The sequence below is a fragment of the Coprinopsis cinerea genome (genome assembly GCF_000182895.1).
Source record: "Coprinopsis cinerea okayama7#130 chromosome 9 map unlocalized cont3.9, whole genome shotgun sequence".
Classification (NCBI taxonomy): domain Eukaryota; kingdom Fungi; phylum Basidiomycota; class Agaricomycetes; order Agaricales; family Psathyrellaceae; genus Coprinopsis; species Coprinopsis cinerea.
The window spans coordinates 878,757-894,091 of NW_003307536.1; the positions used below are offsets into that span (position 1 = coordinate 878,757).

The window sequence follows — 15,335 nt, forward strand, 5'->3', positions numbered from 1 at the left end:
ATATGACTGCTACTGAGATATGGTAGGTTCTTTCCCAGTTACGGGCCCTTTTCTTCCTTATCTCTCAAGGCGCTTTCTATTATCTAACCGTTCTTCATCCATGATGGAGGCGACCACCACTTTGACGATGTTGTCCGAGTCGGCTTCCGATTTTTCAACCTCGACTGCTCCTTCGACATCGTCCACCATCTGCGCGGTGACCCATGACAGTCGTTCTAGCACATATCTCGCCAGCGACGAAAAATCGACAAATTCTCAGAACGACCACGACGGCGGCTCTCAGGCATCTACACATGTTAACAGCAGCCATGCCTGGGCCTCTGACGACAAACTCGAGAAGGGTGTCAGCCTTGACTCGAAACTCAACGCGAACATTGATAGCAACGCGGGGAGAGAGAGAGATCTCGGATTTGCCTTCCCAAATTCATTCTTAGCGAACGGGCTATTATTCGACCCTTACCTCGATTCATCGTTGTGGGAGACCGTGAAGCCAGAGCCAGAGGATGGGAGATGCATGGAGCGATCTTTAACACTGCGATCTTTGGTTATTGGTTCGCTAGTTGGATGCCTTGGGGCAGCAATATATCAAGTACGTGGCGCTCAAATGAACCGTCGATATTCCTTCGTTTTCCCTGATGAAACTCACTCAATACCCAGGTATATGTATTGAAACCGGTGTTCGCGGTGGTTAACAACACGTTCCTGATAGTCGTAGCCTATATAGGCGGGTCATTCTGGGCGGCTGTTTTACCAAAGGCACCGTCTAGAGGAGAACAAAATGTCGAGAAAAGGCGGAAGGATGAAGCGTCTAGGAGCTTTGGCGACAGAATACTGTGCGTCATAAACCCTGGGCCATTCTCCCTTGGAGAGGTGAGTTGCTCTCTACAGCTTAGACGTAATAGGAACTCATCTCACCGAAGCACGCAATTTCCTCGATGATTGCCATGGCTGCTGCGAACGGAAGCCTCGCTGTGCAGACACTCTCAGTGCAATATGTCAGTATGTTCCTCCCTTTGACGACTCGATATCGCTCTGAAGAACGACCTCATTTTAGTTGTACTACGACACCCAAGTGGATCTCCTCGCGGCCTCTTTATTTATATTCTCCACGACGTGCTTTGGGTGAGTCTCGGACTGAAGTTATGATTGGACTCATTATCCTGATCCCGATCTTGAAGGTGTGCCCTAGCGGGACTTTTCCGACATTTCACTGTCAAGCCGAAGGGGCTGATATATCCGAGTGTAACTATTCCAGTCAGTTTGTCATATTGTACGACCGCAGTAACCGTGCTCTAGGTTGTGCCTCCCCTGTCGTTACTCCGGGGTGAGCCTACAACGTCTCTGCCCAATGCTCATGCTGACGTGAAACCAGTCTTCCACGCCGAGCCAGATTCCGACCGGCAGTGGCTGTCGAAAGGTTTCTCATTCACCTTCTGGACAACCTTCATCTACGAAATTTTCCCCGCCTACATTTTCCCTCTCCTAAACGGAATCAATATATTTTGCTTGGCGTCCCAGACATCCACATCGCAGATCCTGCAGGACGCATTTACGAGTTTGTTTGGGGGTGCTAGTGGAAATGAAGGACTCGGGCTGTTCAGTGTCTCTTTCGACTGGCAATTCATTGGTTCCTCGTAAGTCATCCGTCTCAAGGCCCGTTGTTCCATGGTCAATGACGTTGCATAAGGGTGATGCACCTCCCAATCAGCTTTCAAGGTGAGGGCTTAACCACAACTATTGGCTTCGTCCTAACGCTTGTCTACCAGTGAATGCTTGGATAGGATATGCCCTCTGCTATTGCGCCACCATGGGCATCTACTACTCGAACATCTGGAATGTAGGCTCACACCTCGCTATCTCGACGTTCGGAGCTTGTGCTGAATCCATGACCAAAACAGGCGTTCAACCTTCCTATTTTGGCGACCACCATCTTCTCTCCGAACGGGACGGTCTATGACCACACGGCGATCATGGACGAGAATTTCAATATCATCCCAGAAGCAATCAGAGAACAAGGTGCTCCTGGCCTTACAGGATCCTTTCTGTGGGCGAATATAGCATCTAATCTTGGTGTAAGTGTGTTCGGTTTCTAAATTTCCCCGACGATAACGAATTTGCTTGGCAAGGTTGGAAGCTTGATCGCTCACGCTCTTTGGTTCATCGGACCAAGGTTGCTCTTCCCGTTTATGTACAGGGGTTCGAAGGAAGGGAAGGCGCCCAGTAAGCGACTAGTTAATGTCCCAACCTGGTGGTATACTGTCCTCGCCTTCTTATCGTTCTTTGCGGGTCAGATTTCCATTCCTTTTCAGCCCTCTGTCATGCTCACATTTTGATGACAGGATTCACGGTGGTCTTGAGGCATCCGTATATCTCCCAAATGCCCTATATGCTGGCGCTTATCGCAGGGACGATAGCTTTTGTTCGTGGTTTCCGCTTTTCCCCCCACCCTCCCAAATGACGATCTAACAGCCACTCGCGAATTCGCTCAACGCGTACCTGGGACATTGGATGTTGCCAATGCACGTAGCTAAGATGGTTGGCAGTTTGGTCCTCCCTGGGAACCCTCTGGGAATTCTATACGTATGTCAAACCCCTGTCCGCGATGTCTCCATTTAACTTCGTTGCAGTTCTCGACTTGGAGCGAAAGCGCCGTGTCAAACGGCATGTACTTCACCTCACAGCTAAAACTCGGCCAATACCTCAAAATACCCTCTCGGGTAATACTCTTCACACAAATCTGGGGTCTTTTGTTAGGTAGTAAAACCTCTCCGTTGTTTGATTACAAGATGGGCTGACCATCGTCAGAACAGGAGCGTTGGTGAACTACGGTAATCATCTAAAAGCCGTCGGCTTCCATAAGTTGCTCATGTCCATACCCTTTAGCTACCATGGCCAGGGTCATCGAACATCAACAAGAAGCTTTCACGAGCCCTATCGGAACCAACATATGGAACGGTCAAGTTCCACAGATCTTAAACAGCGAGGTTGTAACCTGGGCGCTTGCGAAAGAGTTATACAGCTTCGATGGGCCTTACTTTATCGTGCCTCTGAGTCTCCTGCTGGGCGCTTCTCTGACCACAATTCAAGCTCTGCTTCACCGGGTATGGCCTCCACTTCAACCTCGCCTCCCAGCTAACAGCATTTTCTCGCTCTTTCTAGATCTGGCCAAACCTTTGGTTCTTAGACGGTAGCACCCTGATGCTTCCCGTCGTTTTCATGGTATGCACCCAAACCACACCTTCTATCGCGCCAACCCTCATTCAACTCGCACCCAGTACTCATCCATAATGACCTTCGGCATCACCTCCTCCATCATCTCAAGCATCCTAGTTGGAATCATTTGTCAACTCTGGATCCGAAACCGCTGGCCAGTCTGGTTCAATGACCACAGTTTGATCTTTGGGAGTGCACTCGACGGGGGAGCGCAGTGCATGTTGCTTTTGCTTTCGTTCACTGTCCTTGGTGGGATTGAAGGGTCGCACAAGCCTTTCTGGCAGGTGGGTTCTGTAATGTTTTCTTTCAGTAGGTGTGTCTGATGACTGGGGCTAGTGGGTTGGAAATCCAGTCGTTGGAAACGTGGATTATTGTAATGGGAATGGCGCGCTGGATCGTTGATGAGCGATGATTTATAATCGTATTTATCTTAAAGGCCTTTTGTTAGATACATCTTGCACTCTGGAACGGAATACAGCATTTCATCGATATCGATATCCTGCCCCGCTGAGAGCCCCTTTTATTCGTCAGTTGTGGAGTGCATTTGGTTAATGGAAGGAGGGACTAACCTGTACGGCGACTCCCGCCCAGCCCACCCCCTTCTACAATCTACCCTTCAGTAGGCCCCACACACGCTTCAGTCGGTACAGCCTCCCCAAACGAAGCATCATACGCATCCGGATAAAAACACCCCGCAACAGGAGTAGGCCCTCCCGCCCGATCAAACGTATTATACCACCCATTCAACCCACTCGTCCCCGTGACCTCCGCCGATGCATCCGTCGTAACCGTAAACGTGGGCGGGGGAAGTGTCACCACGCTCCCCGTGCTCGTATACGTCGGCAACAAACCCACCTCCACCTCCGCGTTGGTGATGTTACGCGGAGGCCAGGGGTGCTGTTGGAGGTAGTCCTCTGGGATGACGGGGTCCCAGCTTACGTCGCCTGTTTGCCAGGGCTGGAAGGCGCCGTCGAAGACGTCGGGTGTCGTGCGTAGCCGTAGGCATTTGCCGATTGAGTCGCGCGGGTCCCGAGGGATCCAGCCGTTGTCGAGGCCGAGTTTGTAGGACCACATTGGTGCTGCGATTCGACCGTCCTCGGTTTCGCCTACCTAGACCTCGGCGTCAGGCTTCGGACACACATAAGTTGGGAAGGCAAAGAGGATAGTGCACACCTTCCACGTCCACCAGAAAAAGTCTCCGATAGCGTCAAAACTTGCCAGGACAAAACTCCGGATACCAGCTTTCATCGTCTCGTTGTAGCTCTCCCAGTTATCATATTCGGCGCACTGCGGATGTTCCGAAGCGATATCCACACTGCGCAAGAACAGCCCACAGTCATTCGTAGCTGCGGAGAACTGGCCTCCAATGGTAATTCCATTGAATCGACGGCTGTTGCAACGAAGGGAAGAGTCAGATCCTCAGACCCTGATTTCGATCTCGTAGGAAGATGCACACCTCTGGTTAAAAGCAGGCCCCCACATATCACACACCATCTTAGGCCATATGCCCCCTCTCTCACCATCCACCGCCATATTGACGATGGATGAGGTGTTGATACCCTCAAAGGCGATGAAAGGGTGAACGTCCAGTATCACCCGGTCCGCACCCGGTAGAACAGGTGTCTCATTCCATACGTCGATCGGGAGGAGCGATCCCGAAACTGCGATATACTTCAATGGAATTATAAGAAAAAGGGGCTATTGAGGGTTTCTGGCAAGTAGAAAAGAAGGGATAAACTTACTGGTCCAGCCTTAAACCCAGTAACCATCCTACGAATCAAATCATACGCTCTGAGATGGAAACTCGAAATGGGCTCTACGCCAATCGCGTACCCGGCTGGCTGGTTGAGAATGGAGATGACGGGGACGACGTCGCGGTATTGCGGTTGGGAGATGAACTGTGTTAGGATGCGGATGTAGTATAGAGTGCGTTCGGCGTTCGCAATGCCCATGTTGCCGGAGAGGAAGTTGATAGAGCCTTCGCTGGGAGATGGAGTGTATGGTATGAATGTTTGATGATGAATGCACGAAGGAGGTGAATCCTTACCGTCCGGATTGGTTTAAACCGTTTTGAGAGCCGGGACAGGTGTGCAAGTCCAAGATAACTCTCAGGCCGTACTTCCTGGCCCACTCGACGGCGCGTAGGAAGTATCTGCCATAGCTGTTAGGACATGTGCGAGGGGAACAAAGGAAGCGGACGAAACTCACGTCCAGGATGTCCTTTCCAGGTAGGGTTCCCCATCCCAAGTTTCGATTGCCCAGAAACCGAGTGGTATCCGAACCCAGTTTAACCCAGCACCTGAATAGATCCCTTTAGAAACCCAGTGGATAGATGGCACGAATGGCATGCACCTGCAATCTCAGCAATATCCCTCTCCGTCTGCAAAAAAAGGACGCCAAGTCAATTCGTGCAACACAAGTTAAGGAAGCTCTAAATCCACATACAATGAACGTTTTATAGTGGTCCTCAATCTGACCAATCCCACCACCCGCTTCGTCCCTCCTCATGGCTTCACTCAGGCTCCACTCGTCTGATGTTCCTGGATATTTTTGGAAAAGAGAGGGTGTGATAAAGGGTTCAAGGACGAGCCATCCTCCGAGGTTGACGCCGTATATTCGGTCTTGGCCCCATGTCCAAGATTCGTTCAGAGGCGGTGTCCATGAGTTAGGTCTAGCGTATAGTTTGAATGGGTCGAGAGGGTTATGATGCCCTGTGAATTGAAGCCATGAGTGGTTGGTCGTAAGTAGCCCGAACTGGTAAACTTACAGTATCCACCGAAGGTGTTTTGGTATACGAACGACGCGTCTCCTTCGTTCATTCTCACTTCGGTCCCATCCCCACCCGTCTTATAACCAATGGTGAGACCAAAGGATACGTCTGGAGGACGTAAACTAGACTCACAAAACTTTGCGGAGGATCCTCGGGGACACCAGTCGTCAGAGGCTTATCCTCCGTCTCTGGAGATTTCTTATTCCTCTGACTGAAATATACACCCAAAGAGATCGCCAACGCAATAATAGCCATACCCCCAAGGACGATGATAAACGCAGCCCAACGTGTCTGTTTCTGGCGTTTCGACCACCCGCCAACGGAGGAGTCGGGGCGGAGTGGGAGGTTGGGTACATCCGGGCGCGTCTTTTGAGCGTAGGGGTTGTGGAATTGCCCTGGCGGTCGTGTGGAGGAGAGGTTGGCGAGCTGAGCGTCTCGGATGAGTGACATCTGGTATTGTCGTTCGCGGGATTGGGTTGTTTCTGGGTTGTGACTTGGGAGCATGCGGTGGTACCAACTTGTAGGCCGTGTTCGGGAATGGCGGTGTTCTAGTGGTGGTGGGACGGGAGGTGGGTGGTCATAGGCAGCATCTGATCGAGGTCAAAGGCATTAGATATAATTCAATATAGACGAGGTTTCCGACGTACTATTGGGGATTGGAGGTGAAGGATCGACATTTGTATTCATTGGGCCATACCCCATTTGATCCTCGTGTATTGGTGCTTGTTCTGGAGGACGTGCCTGTGCACTAGTCCAAGCTCTATGGCCGTGTTCGTTCATAGCGTAACCTCCTGCCTCAGGAAAGGTAAGGTGGGGCTGTGGGTCATGATATTCCGGCCGAGGATATCTGTGGTCGTGCTGGATTGCATGGGTGTCGAAACTAGCTGATGCCGGTGATGGTGAAGCGGCCCAGGTCGATCCAGGGTTTGAGGGCTGAGGCTCCCTGTGGCGGAAGAACCGGTAGCGAGACTGGGGTTGCCCACCCAGTGGGTTCTTGTAAGGCCGAGTAAAGTCGTAGTTTGCCATTCAAATTTGCCTGCCAAGTTCAGCTGCTTGGCTTGTTTTCGAATTAATTTGGTTGGACATACCTTCCCGAAAAGATCCTCCCAAGCGACAGGGCCAGGTTGAAGATTTTGAGGAATCTTAGAGAAGCGAGAGAGCCATGGAATCTTGAAGACTCTTTGTCGGCCTTGGTTGTTTGCAATGGGAAAGCCATGCATCCCATTATGTCACCAAGCACCACGACTGGGAAGCCATGAGGCAGCCTCAAGGCCTAGAATATCGAGTTTGGTTCATATCTTGCTATAATAAAGAATTAGAGTGCTGAAACTCGCGATTCGGAATCGATGTTGTCGTCGTAGTCGCTGTCGAAGTCGTCTCGATCGTCTCTCTGCCAGTGGGCCACGACGGCAGATCCCGACGTTGGTGGTTGCCGGCATCGCAATTTGCGGCGCTTATAACTGAGGCGCCTATTGTTGGGAACTTCGTCATCTTCTCAGCTGTAATTACCGCCAGGCTTTCGCACTGTCAACTATGTCACCTTGGCCGCTCTTCCACGAACTGTACTGTCGAAGAGTGCTCACCAAAAACTCGGGTTTGGCTTAGTGATGCAAAGTCGCTAAGGATCCCGTCTTGGTTTCTGGATTTCACCAGTGTGCCGCATAGGTGTTTTCCAGCCAAGTCCCGAGAAGTCGACTAATGGGCGGAAGGAACTAAATGTCACGATGGAACGTGATGAATTCCTGGACCATGGTAGGCCAAGTTCCTTGTACCCTTCACTGATATCGTACAACGACAATTCCTTGTCTAGACGATATTCCGAATCAGTGCGGATAATTTACGAGGTTGGATGAGGCCATCCATATCTGAAAAGAACCTTTCCTATCGCCGCTCACCACATCCGTCAATCTACCTTGAACATCATGAACTCGCCACCCCTATCTCTGTATCGAGCAGCACCAATCATGCTTCGAATAGAAGAAACCAATCAGAAGAAAACGAGCGGAGTCTAATGTCGTCAAAAAAGCATCGAATTGAATTACTTAGAGAGTCCGGGACGGGTTCCAAGAATAGACGGCATCACGGAATGCGGTGCTCGATTTGTTTTGGTTCGTTGTTGTCCTGGGCTCCTGTATTTGACGGTACTTGAGCCAATGGCGCCCTCCCTTTCATTCAGTCCCCAGCGGTCTGTTTTCCACCACTATGGGGGAGTTCGCTCGTCAACTCGATGCAGCAGTAGCAGTTTTTGCCAGAGCTGCTGCAGAACAGGTGCTTATTATGTTCTCAGGCACATTCATAACAGGCCTGACGCCTCAAGTAGGGTGGAGTGATATCTGGCGACATACCCACAGACTATAGCCCTTCCAATCCTTTTCGTCTATGGGTCATCCAAGTCGGTGCGTCGACGTCTTTGCTGAACGAGTAGGAGAGTGTAGCACTGACAGACAGCCAGTCATCATCATCGCCTTTTCCCAGATCCTGGCATTGGTGCTGGGCCGTATACGACAGCCACGGGTAATCGCAGAGGTGATTGGTGGTATCCTCCTGGGCCCGACTGTCATGGGCCGCATCCCGAATTTCAAGGAGACCATATTCCCTGAAGATTCGATGCCCCTTTTGACCCTAACCGCAACCGTCGGTCTCATCCTCTTCCTGTTCCTCGTCGGTCTCGAAATCGATACTCGCCTGCTCAAACGTAGCGCCACAGCCTCCGCGACCGTGTCCATCGCCGGCCTGGTTATACCCCTCGGTCTAGGGGCAGCCCTGGGCGTCGGAGTCTACAACCAATTCATTGAACCCGAGGTTAATTTTGGCTACTTCTTGTTGTTCGTCGCTGTCGCCGTCGGCATCACAGCCTTCCCAGTCCTATGCCGTATCCTCACCGAACTCAAGTTGTTGGACACTCAAGTGGGCGTTGTAGTGTTGTCCGCCGGTATCGGGAACGATGTTATCGGTTGGGTACTTTTGGCTTTGACAGTCGCTCTCGTCAATTCCACAGGCGGTTTGACGGCGCTTTGGGTGCTCCTTGCGACAGTGGGATACACCATCTTCTTACTCTATCCCGTACGATGGGGTTTCGTGTGGCTTTGCAGGAGAACCGGAAGTCTGGAACAGGGCTCGCCTACGCCATTCATGATGACCGTTACTCTCATGGTCGAATTCGTGTCCGCGTTCTTCACGGACATCATTGGGGTGCATGCTATTTTCGGTTTGTGTCACATTCTAATCTCAGTTGAAGGAACTGAATACTGATGATTGATGATAGGTGGCTTCATGGCAGGTCTCATTATCCCCCACGAAAATGGATTCGCGATTTCGTTGGTGGAAAAGATCGAGGATCTCATTAGTATTTTGTTCATCCCAATCGTAAGTGGAACATCAAACCAACCTCAACGCGTCTCTTACCCGTCACCCAGTACTTCACACTCTCCGGATTGAAAACCAATCTCGGTCTCTTGAACAGTGGCGTTGCATGGGGATACACCATCCTCATCTGCGTTGTAGCATTCGCTGCCAAATTCCTTCCTTGCGCCGGCGCCGCCTTCTTGTTTGGATTCAAGTGGAGAGAGGCAGGAGCCATCGGCACTTTGATGAGCTGCAAAGGGTGAGCAACAACGCCGCTGTCTGATTCATGCCTATGGAACTGACCGACTATCGTAGTCTCGTCGAACTGATCGTGTTGAACATTGGTTTGCAAGCCAATATTCTCAACGACATCACATTCTCGATGTTCGTTGTGCATGCTTTGGTCCTTACTTTCGTCACCACGCCCCTCACTCTCCTCTTTTACCCTCCTCAATACCGTACTTCGCCTATCTCCAAGTCAGGAAAGGGCGCTAAGCCTGACCAAGAAGAAGCGCGTGACAAGCCTGTACTTGACGGTGAACTGAGGACCCGGTTCGCGCTCGTCCTGGAAAAGGTCGAACAACTGGCCCCTGCGATGACACTTACGCAGCTCCTCCAACCTAGCGTCTCCACATCCACCCTTGTATCACAGACAACTGTGTCAGCCAAAGCCGCAGAAGCTCTCGGACCCGACCCCAGCGACGATATCGACGATACTTTCAAAGTTGAGATCGACACTCTCCGCCTCATGGAATTGTCAAACAGAACTTCCGACGTCATCCGATCCAAGGAAGCTGATGCTCTCATCTACAACGACCCGGTCGTCTCCGCTTTCAGGACATTTGGCAGCCTCAATCGCATGGTCGTGTCTGCGACCCTTTCCGTGGTTAGCTTTGACCAGTTCTCCACTGCCATCGCTCAGCATGCAACCGACTCTCAATCGGAGATGGTCATCATCCCTTGGGCGAGGGGAACAACTTCCCTCTTGAACCCCGAAGGAGTGGATTATGGACGTAACCCCTTCGATGGCGCTTTCCACAGGACTACAACCACCGACCAAACCACCTCAGTCGTCTACTCCGAGTTCATCCGGAGCGTTTTCTTACGCTGTCCGCGAGATGTTGCGTTGTTCGTGGACCGCGGTGCACCCTCGATCTCCATCTCTAATGACCAGCATTTGTTCCTTCCGTTCTTTGGTGGACCTGATGATCGCCTGGCTCTCAACTTCCTTGTTCAGTTGTGTGTTAGGAGTGGTGTTCAAGCTACTGTGGTCCGCATTCAGAGAGCGGAGGAAGGTGTTGTTAGTGAGGAGAAGGATACTCCTCTAGTGTCACCCGGACCTACGAGCCCGGGCGCTAATCACGTACGTTTTTTCGTCGCCCTTTGAATGGACAGTTCTCTGACGATGCATGTTTCCAGCTTACCGTCGCCGCCGCCGACACCGTCTATGGCCAACTATCAACCCAAGCTCGTCTAGCCTCCGACACCGAAGACAACCTCATCTGGGAACGCTACGCCGGCACCTCAACAACACACTCTCCCACCATCGCCTCCGCCCTAACCAAAATCACCTTCTCCACCCAGGCCTCCTCCCAGCCCCTCCACACCGTCATTGAGCTCGCCCAATCCGAGGCTGCCAAAGTGGAAGCGGACCCGAAGCTGTCAAAGACAATGATTGTGCTTGCGGGGAGGTCGAGGCGGATGGCGGTCGAGGCGCTTGGTCCTGAGCTGAGGAGGGTTGTGAGTGAGACGGGGGCGGGTGTTGGGTCGAGTGCGCCCAAGACTTTGGGTGATGTTGGCGCTGCGTTGGTTGCTACTGGTGTTAATGCCAGTTTGTTGATTGTGCAGGCTGCTGTTGGGAGTTCGAGGACTTGAGTGGGTTGACAGACCTACTCCACGCTGACGATTGTGGTGACCTCTGTCTGCGATTAGATCTTACGACTCTTTTGATGACCTTCTACGACCTGCTCGCTTTTATCTCTTACGATTTCAAGGGTTACTGTTGTTACTGATGTTTTTTCTTTCTCTGCTTGATTTTTTGTTGTCCGGTTCTCTTGCGATAATGTTGATTGCGTTACACACGTTCATGCGCGCTACATCTGGTGGTTTTGGATTTTCGTCGGGTTCTTGGTTTTCCTTTGTTGGCTTTATTGGGCTTTTTTTTGGTTTCATGCAATTGGTGTTCATTAGGATAACTGAGGTACATAGCTATGTAGCGTCACCCCAGGAATGGCTATGTTCAAGCTGGATATAAGTACGCAGTGGTCCGGATTGATGAACGGCCTATATTAGGCGTGGCTATTGACTAACCACTTAAAACTAAATTGCACTTCCGCCTTCGACGTTATATTTGACTACTTGACACACTCTAGCGACGTCGTTTTTTGGCCCGTTATTTAGTTTGTAGCCCCAGTTGGTTCACTGACTCTCACCCTCGCCTTGCTTGGCAGTACTCCGACCCGGATGTGACGAGAGGTGACGATGATTCCGAACTCGAGGAGGTGAAACTGGTACATTGCGATTAGTGGCGGCATTTGCCGTGGAGGGCGTTGAATCCGCAGACCGCCGGTGTGGCAATGAACGCTGAGCGCTGAGCCATGGCGTCTGATAAAGATAATTGGCCGCAAGCGAGTGCGCAGGAGAACCTTCGCTATTTCTGACCTAGGACTCTTCAGCGCTGGCGCAAGCGCTCCAGCATCGTTAGGGACAGTAGAGACCTTTGCAGTTACGGGAAGTACATTTCCTCCCAGTGAGAGATGATTTCGGCTGCCAATGTGTGTCCCGACTACCGAGGCGGCCGCGCCTGTGATCGATCACTCGCCCTTGTACTTACCGCCTGTAAAACACGTCCGATCCCGAAGCGAGGGTAGTTGTTCACCATGCTGAGCTGCACCACACGTCGAGGGTGTTGAGCGCGTGGAAGTGAGCGTGGAGTAGCCCCAGGTCGTATTCGGCCGCTCGTGCGAGCACGTTTTGCATCGCGATCATCGCGGCCGACCATGGGCGCTAACCCACTTGTCTCCGGCGCTTGCTGTCCCCGGCGCGGACGCAATAACGTTGCAGGGCCCAAGGTTGAAGGGATACAGAAGATTTAGCGAAATTATCGTTTTTTAGGCGTTTGAAATATGCGGACATCTATGTACTATTCAATTGGCATTCAATGGTCCTTCCAGGTGAAACTGCGCAAATTTCAGCGCTTATTCGGGCCCCGTACCGAGCTTGGACTTGATGCGAGCCAGGTGTCAAATATACTCCAAGGCACGAAGGAGAGGTCGATAAGCGTCAACATCTCGGTTTGGGCCATTTATACTAACAACACGTAAGGGTCCTCTGTGATCCGTGTTCTCTCACCCAATGGAAATCTCCAGACTGTCGCCCACGTTTGGGAGGTTGATTATCTGGGAGAAATGTCATTCTCACATCTTCCCATTTTGTATGCCCTTCGGCTCGGGCGAAGAAGCGTATCTGCAATAAAGGTGTTGGGCGAAAGCAGCCTTGCAAGAGAGGATTCACCCCATCTTCACTTCACTTCACTCCACTCCGTCCTCTCCCCTCCCTTGTCCTGCCGCTCAAAATGCCACAGGGTCCAGCAGAAGTCGCGTACGTGTTTAGGGATCTACATTCCCCCGTTCAGTTTGCTTACGCTCAACAGCCATGGGTACATGCTCACCGGGCTGATATTCAACGTCCTGCTGTTTGGCATTATGATCACGCAGGTCTACCTGTACTATACGACCTATAAGAGGGACCCCATATGGATGAAGAGCTTTGTGAGTTCGCACTTCCCGAATTTCAAATTCGAGCGTCGGTTGAGGCGGTCCCAGGTTGCTTTTATCTTCCTCGCGGATATCGTCAACACGGTCTTCTGCTATGTTGACCTCTACCGAGCGCTGATTCTACGTTTTGGTGGGTGCATCTTGGGAACTCAAAGCTATCATCTCTTTCAAGCATTTGACTAACGCGCACCAATGGCACTAGGTGAAGTTGAGATGCTCTTCACGGCGGACTGGAGTGAGTGTCTTGCGTCCGGCGTGCTAGTCAAAGACCATTCTGACTGTCCTTTACACCAGTATTTGCGACAGGTCCGTTCCTTATACACCCTATCCAGTGATAGTCCAGGTTATAACGCGGCTTCCGCTCGATACACAGAGCCAGCGACAACGGTAAAGCAATTTCGTTTTCGTCAGCCCCATCAGAATATTCACATCTATTGCAGGCAATTATCGCTACATGTGTCCAGTTATTCTTTGCATGGAGAGTCCGTGTCCTCACACGACAATGGAAGATTTCATGGGTGCTGGTGGCCATGGTGGCGAGCACAGCCCTTACGTCCGGAAGTACGGCTAAACAGCCCCTGTTCGTGGATGGAACGCTAACAAACCCACCATAGTTGCCGGTGTCCTGACTGCATGGGAAGTCGTTCGACACCCTCACTTTGCTGAATTCCAGAAGTTTCATGTGGGTGTTATTTAACGCGGCGACAAAACGCCAAGTTGATCGATTGGCGTTTCAGCACACTGTCAGCACCTGGCTAGGCGCAACATGTGCTTGCGACGCGTTGATTACAATTATCCTGGTCGTCGCACTTCGCCGCCAGAAGACAGGATTCCAGCGCTCAGATCTAATCGTCGACCGTATTATTAAATGTGAGGCCCCAAGTTCTCTTTCCGTGACCATGGAAATAGGAACTGATTGACCTTCCGTGCCTACCTACCTACTAGTGACGATGCAAACCGGCCTCTTAACGATGGTGGTTGCTGCGCTCGATTTAGTCTTCTACCTCGTTTCCGTAAGTATTCTGGTAGCCTCTGTTCAGAGTTCATTGGCTCACCCCTGTTTACTTCTCTAGACTTCTGGCCTGTATGTTCATTCAAACCGGGGTTTCTTTGCAGGTTCTCACCTCCTTCTCAGACATCTCCTGTTCAGTTACCCCCTAAGCAAACTTTACACGAATTCCCTCATGAGCACACTGAACGCCCGCAAGTCTGCATTTTACGGATCCAGCACAGCAAGCCATACAAATGGAACTGACACTGACGGAGTCAATACTTCATCCGGCTTCAAGAACGGTCTTTCCGGTATTTCCAGGGCTTCTACGCATTTTACTCTTCGTCGAGATAGGACGAGTAAAGCAGTGAGCGGACTTCGTCTTCCTTTGGCAATCATTCGACAGCTGAGCGTGCCCCATTAGAGCGACATGATCAACTTCCATGCACACAAGGCCACACGCGGACCTGAAGTCTTCGTGCATGTCGAGCACCATGCACTCGCCGATGTTGAAACACCCACCGAAACGGAAAAGCAAAACCGACATTCCTTATATGATATCGAAAGCGGCAAGGGCAAGGGGACGACTGCGCTGTAGTAAAAACGAACACCCTCATTTTGTATATACCCTCATTATTCATACTTCCGAAAGCATTAGCTTATCCTGTAGCAAATACGACTCGTTAATGACATACATGCCCTGTAGTAATAATAACACGCCCTTTGTTGTTTGCTTCTCGGCCGCCGTGACCAAATGGACTGTGTAGTGACAATCCTGTAGCATCCTCAAGTCGATCGAGAGGGCGAGTCTTTTTCAAAGTGTCCTTTGTTGACCTCGCGGGTCCAAACGATGAGCAAATATAGACGCGCAATGACGGAAGTACTAGTAAGCCGCTCGGATTGCCCGACGTTCCGTACTCTGTAGCACTATATTATCCATGTCGAGCCTCAGCGAAGGTTGTTCTTCGGAACTGCCTCACATACAGTTTCATCCTCCCTGCCCCTGCGCGCACGGATGTGCCATGAGGGAGGAACCACATGGAGAAGTGCGGGGTATGCTGGGGTCGGAGTCGGGGTGAGGCGGCAAGTGGTCGGCGCGTACTGCGATCAGTGTCGGGAGCCCACCGGGTTGCATGCGGGCTTGGCAAAATGCAGCCATCGTCGCCCGAGGTCCACGGTCAGGAAAGAGGGTACATAGGAAAGAATCGGCAAGGAAGAGCCTAGAAAATCAGCACAATTG

General features: G+C 51.4%; 5 protein-coding genes across 5 annotated transcripts; 3 read left to right on the forward strand and 2 right to left on the reverse strand.

The window, feature by feature from the left end:
- Positions 1 to 103: 103 nt before the first annotated feature.
- Positions 104 to 3,615, forward strand: CC1G_02463 (peptide transporter MTD1; the record flags this gene model as incomplete). The annotated part of the gene is made up of 17 exons (XM_001832149.2): positions 104 to 589; positions 658 to 870; positions 921 to 995; positions 1,055 to 1,122; positions 1,179 to 1,254; positions 1,297 to 1,634; positions 1,709 to 1,716; positions 1,782 to 1,837; positions 1,899 to 2,072; positions 2,127 to 2,220; positions 2,340 to 2,419; positions 2,470 to 2,580; positions 2,628 to 2,754; positions 2,884 to 3,101; positions 3,160 to 3,219; positions 3,276 to 3,497; positions 3,550 to 3,615. The coding sequence occupies 17 exons, from the start codon at positions 104 to 106 to the stop codon at positions 3,613 to 3,615; spliced, it is 2,472 nt and encodes an 823-aa protein (XP_001832201.2).
- Positions 3,616 to 3,822: 207 nt separating this feature from the next.
- Positions 3,823 to 6,487, reverse strand: CC1G_02464 (exo-beta-1,3-glucanase; the record flags this gene model as incomplete). The annotated part of the gene is made up of 10 exons (XM_001832150.2): positions 3,823 to 4,323; positions 4,387 to 4,603; positions 4,670 to 4,884; positions 4,956 to 5,196; positions 5,261 to 5,365; positions 5,422 to 5,512; positions 5,566 to 5,593; positions 5,659 to 5,924; positions 5,981 to 6,091; positions 6,145 to 6,487. 10 exons carry the CDS (start codon positions 6,485 to 6,487, stop codon positions 3,823 to 3,825), a joined length of 2,118 nt encoding a protein of 705 aa, XP_001832202.2.
- Positions 6,488 to 8,185: 1,698 nt separating this feature from the next.
- CC1G_02465 (potassium:hydrogen antiporter) lies at positions 8,186 to 11,203 on the forward strand (the record flags this gene model as incomplete). Its single annotated transcript, XM_001832151.1, has 7 exons — positions 8,186 to 8,251; positions 8,304 to 8,379; positions 8,436 to 9,191; positions 9,249 to 9,349; positions 9,400 to 9,587; positions 9,644 to 10,691; positions 10,748 to 11,203. The coding sequence occupies 7 exons, from the start codon at positions 8,186 to 8,188 to the stop codon at positions 11,201 to 11,203; spliced, it is 2,691 nt and encodes an 896-aa protein (XP_001832203.1).
- Positions 11,204 to 11,536: 333 nt separating this feature from the next.
- CC1G_15155 (hypothetical protein) lies at positions 11,537 to 12,329 on the reverse strand (the record flags this gene model as incomplete). Its single annotated transcript, XM_002910470.1, has 3 exons — positions 11,537 to 11,611; positions 11,761 to 12,045; positions 12,162 to 12,329. 3 exons carry the CDS (start codon positions 12,327 to 12,329, stop codon positions 11,537 to 11,539), a joined length of 528 nt encoding a protein of 175 aa, XP_002910516.1.
- Positions 12,330 to 12,902: 573 nt separating this feature from the next.
- On the forward strand, positions 12,903 to 14,693 carry CC1G_02466 (hypothetical protein; the record flags this gene model as incomplete). The annotated part of the gene is made up of 13 exons (XM_001832152.2): positions 12,903 to 12,928; positions 12,981 to 13,098; positions 13,153 to 13,234; positions 13,307 to 13,339; positions 13,399 to 13,410; positions 13,478 to 13,491; positions 13,545 to 13,665; positions 13,719 to 13,786; positions 13,842 to 13,974; positions 14,050 to 14,117; positions 14,178 to 14,188; positions 14,240 to 14,462; positions 14,520 to 14,693. 13 exons carry the CDS (start codon positions 12,903 to 12,905, stop codon positions 14,691 to 14,693), a joined length of 1,083 nt encoding a protein of 360 aa, XP_001832204.2.
- Between the last annotated feature and the right edge of the window lie 642 nt (positions 14,694 to 15,335).